The following is a 15639-nucleotide window of genomic DNA, read 5'->3' on the forward strand; positions in this document are numbered from 1 at the left end:
AATTATTCCCTAATGTCCTTTACAGATTTAAAAAAATGTAGCATCCAATCCAGAATCACACATTACATTTGGTTCTAATGTCTCTAATTTAGTAAAAACATGCATATTTGCTGTTTTTCCTTTAGAGGATTTTAAGCTGTTGAAAGTTTGAGCTCCTGTGGCTTACCCTTCCTTGATCATTGAAGGAGGGTGAATGATACAGGATAAAGGACAGCGTGCTGTAAAGAGTCTAGGCTTTGAGTCAGACATGCAGGCATTCTGGCTCTATCGCTCAGCTCTGTGGCCTTAGATATAGTCTCTAAATTCTCTGAGCTTCAGTTATATTAGTTATCTTAAAGCGATTGTTGCAGAGATGAAATGGCAGAATGAATGTAAAGTAACTGGCATGTGTATGCCACTCCATAAACATTTCCTCTTTCCCTCTGTCCCTCAATTCTTGCTGATAGTGAGTTAGGATATTGTTTCTTTTTTCAATATGTAGAGTGGGATTGAGAGAAAGAAAAACAGTAAATTTCTATCTGCTGGTCTTAAGAACCTATATGCCTTATATCACCTCAAAAGTGGTGAGAACAGATTTTATATTTCAAGTATACTGAGATTCATTTTAAATTTGAAGAGAATATACAATAAGGTTGTATTTTGAAAGTTTGGCACCTGGAGATCAGAAAAGTAAAGTTGGGAACATGATGGCGACCACATTTCTTGGCATTTGCTGGGAGCCAGGCTCTCTTCTCTCTACAGTTTTGTCAAACTGGCACCATAGCTTTGGAAACAGTGAAATGAGAATGCCAAAATACTATGTAAACAGCAGGGACTCCTGTTTCCCTTCCTTTATGATTCTGTCACCTGAAGTCTTTCTGAACCTTCTGTGCCTTGGAGAGCCTCCCTTGAGGAGAGGTGGAAGTGTGTAATGGGACTGGATAGTCTACGATTGGGATAACAAACGTTACTTTTGGGTGTCATGTACTTAAGAGTGCCAAATCTCTACCCACCAAATAATAAAGACTTTAGCGCCATTGAGTATAGAGATTTTACAATAGTTTTTCAAGAATCAGAATATAAAGCACCAAATTTTGGATGAGATGCTAGGAATTCAAATAGTGTTTATAATAATGGAATTATTTTAATTGAAGTAGAAGAATTTGTGGAATTTGACGAAATGTTTCTTAGGAGGTAGACCTAAAAAGACTAAAATATTGCAGCCCAAATTTCAGAATTTCTCATAATAACTGTATGTACACACAAACACACATAATCAGACAGAAATAATCTGTGTTATTAGTAGGTTAAAATAGGAAACACTTATTCACTCACTTCCCAAATAGCAATTAAGAACTTTTGCATCAGCAAGGTATTGCTTTCGGTGTTAGGACCAAAGAAGTGAACAAAATGGAGAAAGTCTCTGCTTTCATATTTGTCATTCAAGAATGAGAGTCAACACAGAAATACATAAGAAAAATATTAAAATATATGATGGTTTAAAGTGGTAAAAAATAGGTTCTTATAGTCCTCAAAACAGTGTAGTATTGGTGAAAGAATAGACAAATAGGTCAATGAAACAGACTACAGAGCTCAGAAATTGACCCACACAGATACAGTCAACTGATCTTTGACAAAGGAGTAAAGGTAACTCAATGGAAAGAGGATAGTCTTTTCAACAAATGGTGATGGAACAACTGGACATCAATATGCAAAAAAATGAATGTAGACACAGACCTTACCCCTTTCACAAAAATTAACTAAAGATGGAACATGGACCCTAAATGTAAAGTGTAAAACCATAACACTCCTAGAAGATAACATAGACGAAAATCTTGGTGACTTTAGGTTTGGTACTGACTTTTTAGGTACAACAGTGAAAGCACAATTCATGAAAGAAAAGATGATAAATTAGGCTAAATTACAATTAAAAACTTCTGCTCTGCAAAAGACACTATTAAGAAATGAAAGACAAGCCACATATTTGGAAAAAATATTTGCAAAACGCATATCTGATAAAGGAGTGGTATTCAAAATATACAAAGAACGCTGAAAACTTAATTAGAAAATAAGTAACAATTAAAAAATGGGCAAATGATGTGAACAGACACTTCATCAAAGAAGATATACAGATGGCAAATAAACATATGAAAAGATGTTCAACACTGCATGTCATTAGCAACAATGTGATACTGCTACACACCTATTAGAATGGCTAAAATCAAAACACTGACAGCACCAAATGCTGGTGAGGATACGGTGCAACAGAAACTATCATCCATTGTTGGTAGGAGTGCTAGATGGTACAGCCACTCTGGAAGACGGTTTGGCAGTTTCTTATAAACTAAGTATAAGATCCAGCAATTGCATTCTTTGGTATTTATCCAAATGAATGGAAAACTTATATCGACACAAAAACCTGCTCACAAATATATATAGCAGTTTTATTGATAATTGCTAAAACTTGGAAGCAACCAGGACGTCCTTCAATAGATGAATGGATAAACTGTGGTACATCCATACAATGTACACTAGTTTCCTACAGCTACTGTAACAAAGTACCACAAATTAGGTTGCTTCAACAACAGAAAGAAATTGTCACACTGTTCTGGAAGCTGGAAGTCTGAAATCAAGGTGTTGGCAGGATTGCTTCCTTCTGAGGGCTGTGAGGGAGAATCTGTTCCATGTCTCTTTCCTAGCTGCTGGTGTGCTGGTAATCTTTTGCCTTCTTTGGCCTGTGGTGGCATAACTCCAATCTTCACATGACATTCTCCTTGTGCCTCTGTCTCTGTGTCCAAATTTCCCCCTTTTTAAAGGATGTGGTTATATTGGATTAGGGCCCACCCTAATAACCTCATCTTAACTTGATCACCTGCAAAGACCCTATTTCCACATAAGATCACATTCAAGGGGGTCAGGACTTCAAGATTTTTGGGGGGAGGGGGGCATAATTCAACCGATAACCTAACGAAAATAATGTTAAAATGTTCCATTATTCCATCAATAAAAAGAAATGAGATAGCAAGCCACTAAGAGACATAGAAGAAACTTAAAATACATATTGTAAATGAAAGAAGCCAATCTGGAAAAGCTGTAGACTGTATAATTGCAACTATATGACATTCATGAAAAGGTGAAAATAGGGAGACAGTGAAAAGGTCAGTGGTTGCCAGGGATTTGAGGGGATAGAAGGAGGGATGAATAATTGTGCACAGGTGATTTTTAGAGCAGTGCAGCTATTCTGTGTGACACTGGATACATGTCATTATACATTTGTCAAAACGCATAGAATATACACCACAAAGAGTGAACCCTGATGTAAATACTGACTTTAGTTAAAAATATTGTATCCGTATTGACTCATCAACTGTAACAAATGTGCCACACAAAAACAAGACGTTACTAGGGAAAACTGTGTGTTGGGGAGGGGTGGTGAGCTGTTTGTGGGAACTCTCTATACTTTATGTTTGATTTTTCTATAAACCTCAAACTTGTATACAAAATAAAATCTATTAATTTACTTTAAAAAAAGGGGCCAGTCCCGTGGCCAAATGGTTAAGTTCATGTGCTCCCTTCAGTGGCCCGGGGTTCGCTAGTTTGGATCCTGGGTGCGGACCTATACAGGGCTCATCAACCCAGCTGTGGTGGCATCCCACGTAGAAGAACCAGAATGACTTGCAACTAGGATCTACAACTATGTAGTGGGGCTTTGGGGAGAAAAAAAAAAGAGTAAGATTGGTGACAGATGTTAGCTCAGGGCCAATCTTCCTCACCAAAAGAAAAAAAAAGCATAAAATAAAAAGAACAGAAACCTCATCAAGCACCAAGAACATTTAGATGATGCCAAATCAAATTTCAAAAAAAAAAAAAAAAAGTCTCCTGCGGTAGAGAGATCCCAGATAGCTCCATTAGCTCGGGTGGTTAGGAAGGGCCTCTCTGAACAGATAACATTTAAACGTGACCAAGAAGAGGCTTCTCTTGCGAAGCTCAGAGAAGAGCATTTCTAGTAGAAGGAAGAGCTAGAACAGAGACTCGCCAGTGGAGAAACTGAATGTGCTTGAGGAACATGGTGAAGAGCAGAGGAGGAGGGGAGTGCAGTAGAAGAAGGTGGGCAAGGGCTTTTTTTTTTTTTTTTTTTTAACAGCGTATAGTTTGAGTTTTATTCAGAATTTGATATGAAATCATCAGATGGCTTAATAGAGACGTATTAAGATATGATCTATGATTTCAAAACATCATTCTGGCTGTTGGATATCGAGGATAGATTGTATATGGAGGAAACATTAGAAGCAGGGAGATTAGTTAGGAGGATATTGCAATGGTCTGAGCAAGAGCTGATGATGGTTTGGACTAAGGTGGGGCAGTGGATATGGCAATAAGGGGGTCGGTTTTGGGTGTGTTGATAAAGGTAATGGAAGAGAGGATTTCTCACTATATCAGTCATCTACGGCACAGTCATAAGTCTGGAAATGCCAAATTAGTTTTAGGCTGAAATCCATGCCCTTTGCCATTCATATCCCCTTCCTTAGGATGAAAACTCATCAGCTCAGCTATTGCTTTAAATAAATGGGCCTTGTAAAACTGCACGTTTGCTTTTCATAATGTTTGTTGTAAGAGAATTTGACCTGCATCTAAGACTCATTTAATATAGGCTTATTTTAACGTGTTTTATTTTCCTCTCACTTTCTCTGACAATTTTTAATTACTGGGGTTGGAAAGAAAATATCTCCTTTAGTAAAGAGATGAGTTAATACAACTAAGTTTATATCTATAGGAACTCTGCAAATAAAAACACATATTTCTGTTATTTAGATTGCACAGACCACATCTAAAATATAGGCCAGCAGTGATGGGGAGCTGTTGAATATGATGATATCACACTGATAGCTATCAATCACATTCTGGCAAGGAAAAGAAGGGAGTTCTTTCTTCATTTTAAAAACTATTCTTAAGATTGGCTGAGAATAACAAATGCACCAATTTTTGCCTCAATATTTAAGATGAATGGCAAAAAATTAGAAAGCAAAGAACAACCACAATAGATTTCAAATACGGCAAATTAACAGAATTGGTCTCACTCATTTCTAAAGAAGAAAGACCTCAAAAATTAAATAATTTTTAGAGAAATTTTTAGAAAACAACCTCTAGAGAAAATTTAGAAAAATTATTATAGTATTTGAAACATTAGTTCAAAAAGGGATTACTTTTTTTCCTGTGGGAAAACTCACATAGGGTGTTAGTCAAAAGAACAAGAATGTTAGGGTAGCCAGCAAATACTCTGAATAAAAACAATAATACAATAGGATGGTATATTTGAATTGCATACTTTTTGATTAAAGACAGTCTTTTCATTTTAGAAAAGTTTACCTGATTCTTAAAAAATAATTAAGCATTATTAGGAATTATATCTGCTTACTGAAGAAGGCGTAGTGTCCTTGGAGCCGTTATTCACAGCATACGACATCATTCATTTTTCTAGTTCATTCTGGGATGCTTACACGTAAGTCCTCAGTGCTGTTTGCAATTTCATTTATGAAGAGTGAAACAGTAGTTATGGACTAAGACACACTATGTCCTTTTAAAATTCCATTTTATTCAATTTTCGGCAAAGCTTTCACCTGATTTGGAAATTTCACTATTTGCAAATACATTTGTTTTCTTGGTATAAAATCTATCTAATGTCTATGCGTGAGTAATATTACTCTCAGCTTCATTAAACATTTTACAGCTCTAAGTTAAATGAACACAACATTGTTAAACACGTCACGTCTCAATAGAAAGGAAAAGTGGATGTGTTGTATCTAATGTCACTACTCTATAACTTTTTATTTCAAATGTTTTTACCAAGAAGATAGTTACCAAATAATTAAGCAATTCCTACAAGATTTACATTGCACTATCTCAGTTTCAGTAATTCTCAACTCGAAGGTCGCAGGGAACTGGCATTTTCACCTTATGAACTAAGACGCTTTCTTGAATATAAACACTTCAAAAACCCTTGAAAAAGACTATCTAAAACTTTGAAAATGGGAAATACATCTTTGTGTTTCTTAATAAAATATTAAGGATATAAGCTATTGTAACAATGTAAACAAAAAGTCAAGCCTTTATTGGGTAGTTACAAAGTTATATTAATTAGAATATCTTTTTGCTTAAGACTTTTGAGTTGCCTGAATAGGAAAAATTAAATTACCTGTTTCTGTCATTTGTGGGAGATCCTCTGTGTCAGTCAGGACGTGAATGGGGCATTGTGAGACACAGAAACGCAGAACGCTGGGGAGAGGACTGGGAGCATTAGCCTTAACCTAACTATTAATTCCAGCGCTAAGGCAAAAGAGGGAAAGGAGGCGACCCCTTCCTCTTCTCCGCAGCGCAGACGGGCGAGGCGAGCAGGAGGGATTGCAGAACCCCTTAGATCAGCCACGGAGCGAAGCAGAGGTCATCCTATCTCCTGACTCTGGAAGGGCTTCCTTCTCTTTTCAGAGCACATTTCTGCAGGAGTCTTTTATTCTCAGTGCAGCTCACTCCCTGGTGGCTTTATTTACAGTAAATGATATAAAGTCCGTTAAAAAACGCGTCTGAGGAGTGATTTTGGGGAGTTGTGAAGACACAAACGTCCTATACAGACCAAAGACCTATAAAGACCAAAGGCCTAAGGATACAGAAACGCTTGAAAGTGAATTTTTAAAACTCTGGATGCGCGCACACACATACACACATGCATGTTCCATTTCTATTCCTTATATAAATTTTCTATCTAAAACTTACTTCCTCCTCCATCCATTACCTACCTACCATAGCGCATCTAATCTCTGCCCTATTTGGGGCTGCACAGCTCATCCTTACAGCCGGCTGGGAAGCTACCGCTTCTGCCAACGCCGCTGAAGAAATGCAGATCGCGAAAGAACGAAGAAAACGCTATCCTCCTGCTCCTCTCCTCCACCGCGGGCCTCCCCAGTCATCCCGGGCCCCCGCCCGCAAACACGGTGCAAAGTTGGCCCAGAGACAGGGCAGAGGGACCACGGTGCTAGGGCGGCTGATGGCAGCAAGGTGCAGCGGAGCGTCCTGCAGCCGCGAGAGCCTCCCGCCGCTGCCACCACAGCTGTCGCCCCCTCGCCCGGCTGCCGGGCGCGCCCCCTTCTCCCGGGCGGTCCCGAGCCCAGGGCTCCGAGCGGCGGCGCTAACAGCTCCTGCTCACAAGTTGCCGCGTCTCCAACTCCCTGGCCTCACCAGAGCCGGGCCGTCGCCTCCTCCGCCTCCTCTCCCGCCACTGCAGCGGGGACAGGATTTGGCGCTCCGAGGGCTCCCCAGCACCCTCCCCGCACCGGCTGCTGCTGCTGAATCCCGGAGCCGCAGCCCACAGCCAGCCCTCAGACGCCCCTGCCGGACCATGGGGACGCGCGCCTGAGCATCCCGGGGCCTGCACTTAGTGCGAAGGCGGGGGGGCGGAGAAAAGGGGAGGGGAGTTCTTGATTCCCAGCGGACCCAGGAAGTTCTCCTTAAAAAAAATATATCGCCTGCCCGCGGTTGAGCAGCCACCTCGTCAGAGCAGCATGTGGACTGGCTCGCCGGGTCCCTTAAGTGCTTTGTGGCTGCCGCTGCCGCCGCGGTCAGAGCAGCCGCTGCCGGCAGCAGGAGCCCCGCGCGGGCCGAGGAGCGGGACGCGCGGCCGCAGCGTCCCCTGCTTACTGCTGGCCGCTTCTTCTCGGGAGGTGGCAGTCACTGTTGCTGCTGAGAAACCAGCCCGCATTTCCAGGGCTAGTCGCCTGGTGAGGAGTTGAGACTCTGCGCCTCCCGTCTGGACCCACATGGCTTGTTACCTGGTCATCAGTTCGAGACATCTCCGCAATGGGCACTACCGGGGCATTAAAGGAGTCTTCAGAGGGCCGCTCTGCGAGAACGGATCTCCTTCTCCGGTAACCTGCACACACACACACACACACACACACACACACACACTCACACACGTTCAAAATCAGCATAAACAAAAAAAGAGATGATCCTGGTGCAGTGAGTGGGTGGTGGGTATCTACCTTACCCATAGGTATATTGGATCTGTTTATACAGTTTATTGACAGACTGTTACACAGTGGGGGGTGTGTGTTTACATGTGTATTTTCAACACAGTCATTAGCATCTACAGCGCTATGGATGCAAATGTTTACCGAATGCAGTTAACTGCAGGGCTCTGAAGGTAGCTCGTGTGTGCTGTCAAGTTATGAATCTGCTGATTTGGGCAATGTAGAAAGTTTGAGTGCCACTTTATAACCATGCTTTGTGTAGTCATCCATCGGGATTAGCTTAATGCTGCTGTTACTTTATAAGAAAAGAAACTCTTTAAAGATTTTGCATCAGGGTGCAGGCAAAAGGAAAGGTGTTGGATGACGAAACTTGATCAAATCTAATGCTTAACTGTGTAGGTTCTTTAAGGAAAGCTAAAGAGTTCTTTGTGAAAATACGAGTTGGATGGGTTGTTGTGCTATATACAAATGTATTTACATGCAATTTGAGTGATTGCTATTTAACGTATCAAACTATTCAATTTAGTTTACTATTTGATTTATTCAAGTATTTTTTTATAAAATGATTTTTTCCAGAATCTGACTTCAATATATTACTAATACATTCTTTGGTACATACTGTATGCTAATATTTTAAGGGTTCAAGTGTATTTCGAGAAAAAAAGTCATGATATACCAAAAATAGTTTTGGGTTATTAATAAGTGACTAAGTGTTTAAACTTAAGAACAACCTTTCTAGTTTAATGTAAAAACCAAGATTTTAAGTCTGTATGATATAAAGAGGGCAAACTTAAGTTGCCTGATTTTTATTTATTTTTGCTACTTTCCATCATGGTTTAATGCTTCATTAGCATAAATTATTCAAAACTGAAATATATTATAAAAACCTTTTATTAAGTGCTATATGTGTTTTGCATGAGAAATCTAAAATCACAAAGTGCAAGTACCCAGCAATATCACTAGGATTACTAATTATGGCAAAGTATTGACTCACATGCTTTTATGCACTGTATAAAGTGGGTCATTGCAAACCCCCTTCCCAACTATATGCTACTGAATTAGAAGTGTTCGATGGAATGTACTGTTTATGTTGGCACTGACAATTAAATTCATTGGGTTAGTAGAATATCGGAGAGTTTTTGTTGAATAAAGTCCATGGTCAATCCTTCTGAGCAGCTGGTCTGAATCCTTCCTATTTTTAAAGATTCTCTGGATTGGAGTTTCTGCAGTCTCAGCAAACCACCTTCATGTCTAACAACTCACAGTCTCACAATCTTCCTTATTGCAAATTTAAATACTTCAGATTCTTCTTTAAGCTCACTTCGTCTTGAAAAACCTAGAATGCTCTACCTTTCTGATAGGAATTATTTTTCAATCCTTTTATAATCTCTGTGGCTGTCTTCCAAAACCCTTTCTTTGGTTATGGAAGTCTGAATTGGATAATGTGTTCTAGTATACGTGCCTTAATAATTCACAGGATAAAGAGAGAATTACTTCATAGTTCCTACATTGTTTAGTTCTATTTAAGTTGGTTAGAATATGGTGTTAATTTTCCCAAATTTAAAGAGTTTGCAGAGGAAATATCTGTCACATGATCAAAAAGTGTCCTTCCTTCCCTGCTATGGTCAGTCATCTCCGGGGATCCCAACTGACCCCACAGAGACTGGACATACCAATGTGGATTTGAGAAGGCAGCCCATAATCCACGTGGTTCTTCTGGCTGACCAGGCACTCACTTCACAGGATACTATTCTTATTCACTACTTGGCTGGTTTTTACTAAATACTAATTCATTTACTTTTATCTAGGAACTACACTTTGACTTACTGGACAGTTCTCTCCAATATTTAATATTCAAGTGTGCTTAAATTACATTTACATCATTTAAAAAAGATCTAAATTAGTCTGTATATGTATTTCCTAAATCTGATTTGTCTTCTTTTACATTTTACTATAGAATTTGAATGACTTTTTCAAGGTTTGAATAGTTTCTTACGTGAGCTGGGCAGTATGTGAAAAAATGATGTTCATTCATTCATTCTCTGTCACAGGCAGGTTGTTGAGATAAGTCAGAATTGCCTTCACATTACATAACACTTAGTCTTTCTCCCTAAAGTGAAATAGGTCACTACCTTCTGGATCCTAGAGCCTTGACCATTTAAGTAATAGTTTCTTGGTCTAGATGAGTTTGTTTTCCTTCTTTATTAATGACTTGTGAAGCATGAAACTAAAAACTCTGGTTATATATCATTTCTTTTTTATTTTCAGCAATACAAACCCATAGTTCCTTTCATGTTGACATAAATTTATTGTTTTTTTTCATCAGCATAAATATTAAACTCACAAATCCCAAAGATACAGTCATTTGTTTTTTCTTAAAACACATAGCTACTCTCTGGGCTGGCCCCGTAGTTGAGTGGTTAAGTTCACATGCTCCGCTGCAGGCAGCCCAGTGTTTCGTTGGTTCGAATCCTGGGCGTGGACATGGCACTGCTCATGAAACCACGCTGAGGCAGCGTCCCACATGCCACAACTAGAAGGACCCACAACGAAGAATATACAACTATGTACCAGGGGGCTTTGGGGAGAAAAAGGAAAAAAATAAAATCTTTAAAAAAACCCAAACACATAGCTACTCTGAAAATACCTCTTTTTCAAATTTAATGCCCAGAATGGTTTTAAATTGACATCAACAACTTTAATTATTTCCACTTGCTATGACTCCGTTTATCTGGGCCTGTGGATTAGGATACCATTTGTTGATTTAAGTCACTCTCACTTAGTGCTACAATACTTCAACTTTGGTTCTCACTCTTTTAATCGAAGAGTCTCTCCTTTCTATTTTAGTTTATATTTTTCTGCTTTAATAGATATAGCTGTTTAAAAGAGGCACATACAATTATTGAATGAGACTATTTTGTAACTTCGTTATAGAAAAGAGAAAAAGCCACAATTATTTTTGATGTAATAAGAGTTTCTTCTTTTGTAGTTCTGATATAAATACACTTGGATAATATGAATTTAACATTTCAATATCTTATAAATATAATTCTTCAGTTATATATTTAAAGTAGTTATATATATTTGTCATATTCAAATCATGTGTCTGTAGAATCTGAACACATGATGTTAAACTGACAGTACAAAAGGGAATGATTATATTTATATACATTTTTATTTCAAAAGATTTCATTTACAAAACATTGAGTCATTACACGGAATTCTTGTAATAAATACTTAGGGGGATACTTGAGAAATATATAAGGTATTTTACCCCAAACAATTTTTACAGATCAGTAAACTGAAAATCCTAGAGTGAAATTCAGCTCCTAGCTTCTGCCGGTGTTGCAATCCAATGTACAAATCAGGATAGATGCGGAGAGGGCTGATGGCCACTCTGAGTTTATTATACCCAGCATTTCAATATATACATAGCTTACATCTGTTAAACATACACAGTTGTTCTGGACAATGTAATTAGCGAATGCCAAGAATTCTTAGTGATTTCTTAAGGAGCCCTCCCTCGGCCTCTGTTTTGATATTATCATGTTATTGTGGTGCTCCTATATTTTATCTCGCAGCATGCAAGGCCTCCTAGGCAATGGGCCCTCTTGCTCCTGATATCGTGTCTCCATCTGTGCCCCGGGCGACCAGTGCCTGGCTTAGGTTGCCTCCCCCTGGAGGTCTTATCCGTCATTGGCTAACTGGCCTTCTCACCTCCGGGTCACAGTTTGTTGGCAAGCCTTTTCCGGTGCTTATTAACCCTTCCTGCATCAGGGGCAGCTACAGCTTCAAGGTGAAAACATGTCAATATCTTGTCTGTTGCATCTCTTCTTTTTGGAGACCTGGTACGAAAAAATAGCATATTACTTTTCATCCTAATTAGAATGTGAATAATTGATTTGAGGTAGTCGATGTTACTTTAAATCCAGGAATAGATTAAAGAAAAGAAAATGACAGACAGTATTGTATAGTACTTGATGGTAAAAGTGTTTAATTTTAGAAAATAAATTTGCATCCTCCCACATTTTAGGATATTTAACCCCCCATCACAACTCTAAAACAGTATGACTGAATGAAGACTTTGAAAATCAGCATGAGACACACACACACACACACATATAGATACACACACACAGACGTAGATATAGATATAGATACACACATTGCTATCAGTGCTCAAGCATAAGAAGTTACCTATATATTACATCATAGAGTCTTTTGCCATTAAAGATGTTAACAGTAAAACTTTGTTACAATAGTTGAAGTATTCGTTAAGAAAACAGTCTATAGGTGAATTCATTTTCTCGTGAAATTCTAAGTTCTTCTATAACTATGTTTGATTTCAATAAAACTAGCAATATCCTCCATGTAGTGTTGAAAAAATATTTTAATAGATTCTTAGTTATTTTATGTAATGTAAAATATTGTCTCAAATTTAGATTTGAATATGGTTTGTTATAGTTTACTTAATCTGTGTGTGGTTAATAGTAAGACTATCATTCAAGATGTCTATTGATCAAATGTTAATAATAATTATTGTTGTATATTTTATCTGTGGTATATGTTTAGCTTGTTGCCACTCTTTTGAAGCTTAGATGGAATGATACTTCTTAAGAAGTGCTTCTTCCTGAGAGCACCATAGTTAGACGTACAGGAATATCTGTTTCTGGAAATGCCTATTGTTTCCCTGAAACATTGGATGTGAAGGAAATTCCAGGGGTTTTGCTCTGAGCAACAGATCAGGGCCTTGGATTTTGTTACTTTGTTTGGTTTAATGATCTTATCCTAGGTTATATGTATGACTAAATTGCCCAACAGAATGAAGTGGCATACAAATAAGCAAGCATTTTAAATGGACTAAAAAATCCTATAAATATCCCTTTTAAAAATTACAAATGCATATTTATAAATGAAAAAAGTTCTAGAAAAGCTTAATTACCTTGAGAGTACATCTATTCAGAGAACTCCTTAAATGAGTGCAGTTACCACCTTGTTCTTTTTTCTAATGCCTATAACTTCAATTGTATGTATTTTCATTATGCTTAATAAGTACATGTTAAACACATCCAAAAATGCTCTCAAACTGATGCACTTTTCATGTGCCAGATATAATTATGAAGATATGCTCTCCCATAGAGAAGTTACCTGCCTGCTCTTCTTGAATTCATGAATACATAATACTACCTTTCGTAGTGAAACTTTTAGATATTTTCAGCGACGAAGACTCAGTCACTATTCTTGTAATATGTTTACTTTGTTATGTCAGATATTGTATTAAGCAACTTCATTCTTCTCATTGCCTTTTCAACCCTTTTTTCTCTCCCCCAATTAACTGGTTTCAGAAACTTGTGTTTGGCATTTATGTTTTCAAAAGTCAGTATCAACTTTCTAGAACTTAAATGTGTGTTTACCTGAATTCAGAAAGTTTCTATGATAGGAAGAATCAGATGAGTATTTGAGTGCTATAATTTGTGAGTTTTATTAGATTATATTACATTTATTTAATAATTAAAATTTGAGGGTCAAATTCCTTGATTTGTTTATTTTGGACATAGAATTTAGATAAACTATTTTAGGTTTCTGCCCCATGCTTTGGAACAAAATCAAAATAAAACGTATTGGCATCATGTGTAGGATAAATGGGGATGGTATTTACATAGAACGTAATCGTCTGTAGTTAAAAATAAAAACAGTGTTAGTTGTAACTGTGAAATCTTTGTTGTACAATGTGTATGCACTAAGATACATATTTTTCATGTGTTGAGTATTAACAGAGCTTGAAACTCAGTGGGTTTAAGGCTATATTGGGAGCAAGGAGCAAGAAGAGTAATACATATTTCAAATAACTTTCTGAAGTGCATTTCAGTGTGAATTTAGTTTGTTCAAAATACACATTGTCAGAATAATTCTTTAGTATATAAGTACATATTTTGTAGAAAATAATTTGGACAAAATTGAAATAAAAATGCTACTGCTTGAAAATGTCTTTTGGTTTTAACAAATAAGGTTTTTCAAGTAATCCTTATAAAATGACAGGTGACAGCCTTTTGTAGATAGATGTTGTAAATCAGTTTTACTTAGTGGATAAGATCTGGAGAGAGAAATTAACTATTTGATATGTTTTTATGAAAAACTATAGTTGTAATGATGATAGGAATACTATCCCAATTGCTAAGTTCCATAGTCTCTCTTGTGTTGGAAGTACTTATTGGACTTGAAAAGAAATTCTGGAAAGATGAAGTACATCATACCTTAGTCAACATTCTCACTTGTAGCTAAGACCGTTTTAGCTTATTTAAGACAAAAAATGTTTACAAATATATAGTATTTAAAATGGAAAAGACTGTTTAAAATATTCACTAAGGATCTTACCTTTCCTGAGATGGACCTCTGATACCATGCATGGAACTAAACTCTTCTTCCATTCAAATATGATAACCTAAAATCTAAATATATACTTCTGAAAAACTAATAGTATATTTTTTCTTCACAGATAAAGGGAGCCATATAGTTAACTATTTTTCTTTACTTTCTTGGGTAAGAAACCCAGAGACAAATCTGTGGGTCAACAAAACAATGGGGATTAATGTTGGCTTTCAGAGCAACATGTTTCTCCACCCTGCTCATCTCCTCTAAGAGTCTGGCTCTTATTTTAATTTTATTTTCCATGGTTCTCATTCTTTTAAACTTGTATTTTATTGTTTTAATGTATAAAGTTTCGTATGACTTAGGTCTGTTGTGAAAGCAAGTCAAGCTATAAATAAATAGTAAAATATAGAATATCCAAATATAGGGATGCCACTCAGGATTTGGTCCTGGACGGCTTTGAGAACGATTCATAGAGAGTATTCATTTTGTTCACTTGTAGCAAGTGTAATTAGGGCTGCCAAGTTTTGCTTTGACAATTGGCAAATTCCTTTTGGCAAATTTTACCTCACTTTTGTGTGGGTGTAAGAGGCAGGATATAGCTTATTTTGAAATGGATACTGCCAGCTTGTTTTTTTCTAAACAATCTTTTCCCTCTCTGGCATTCTTCTTGCCATTGATCCCTATTCCTTTCACTAACATGATTATCAATTTTTTCAATATCTTTTTTGGTTTGTGCATAAGTGTTGGCAAATGCTTCTAACTCTAGAGGCACAAATCTCTGCAAATGGTGAGAACCACCCCTTTCTGTTTCCTCCCCTACCAAAGCATGCAAGTTGCTTCTCTGTTCACCAATCACACATAGCTTTCCTCTCTAGCTCAGGATTTAGAGCTTCCCCCATATCTCCATTCAAAACCCACCTACCAGTATTCTTCCCCTGCTCTCCTTCCCACAGCTATTACTCAGCACTTCACTTGTCCCATGTACCTCCCCAGCAATACACAAATACAGTCGGTAACCCCCCCACACACATATGTCCTTTCCAGATCTCCATTTTGCTAAGAATAATTATATTCCCTAACATCTTTCTTGGCAAGCAAAGGCTATATATATGCATTTCCTCTTTGTGAATGAAACAAATACCATATTCTAAACAAAAAATAACCATTGGATCCCTTTTATGAATGATGGAGGTGATGGATGCTCCACTTAAGTCTGACCCTTCCTGTTGATTTGCTTCATCTGAATGTGAAGTCATGAGACGTAGAA

General features: G+C 37.6%; 1 protein-coding gene across 1 annotated transcript in view; it reads left to right on the forward strand.

The window, feature by feature from the left end:
- The first annotated feature begins 7787 nt into the window (after positions 1-7787).
- ZNF804B (zinc finger protein 804B) overlaps positions 7788-15639 on the forward strand; it is a 481081-nt gene continuing 473229 nt past the window's right edge. The window contains exon 1 of the mRNA XM_046669150.1: positions 7788-7895. Coding sequence (XP_046525106.1) covers positions 7788-7895 — 108 coding nt within the window. The remainder of the gene's footprint in view (positions 7896-15639) is intronic.

Source organism: Equus quagga, chromosome 8 (genome assembly GCF_021613505.1).
Source record: "Equus quagga isolate Etosha38 chromosome 8, UCLA_HA_Equagga_1.0, whole genome shotgun sequence".
In the NCBI taxonomy this organism is placed as follows: Eukaryota; Metazoa; Chordata; class Mammalia; order Perissodactyla; family Equidae; genus Equus; species Equus quagga.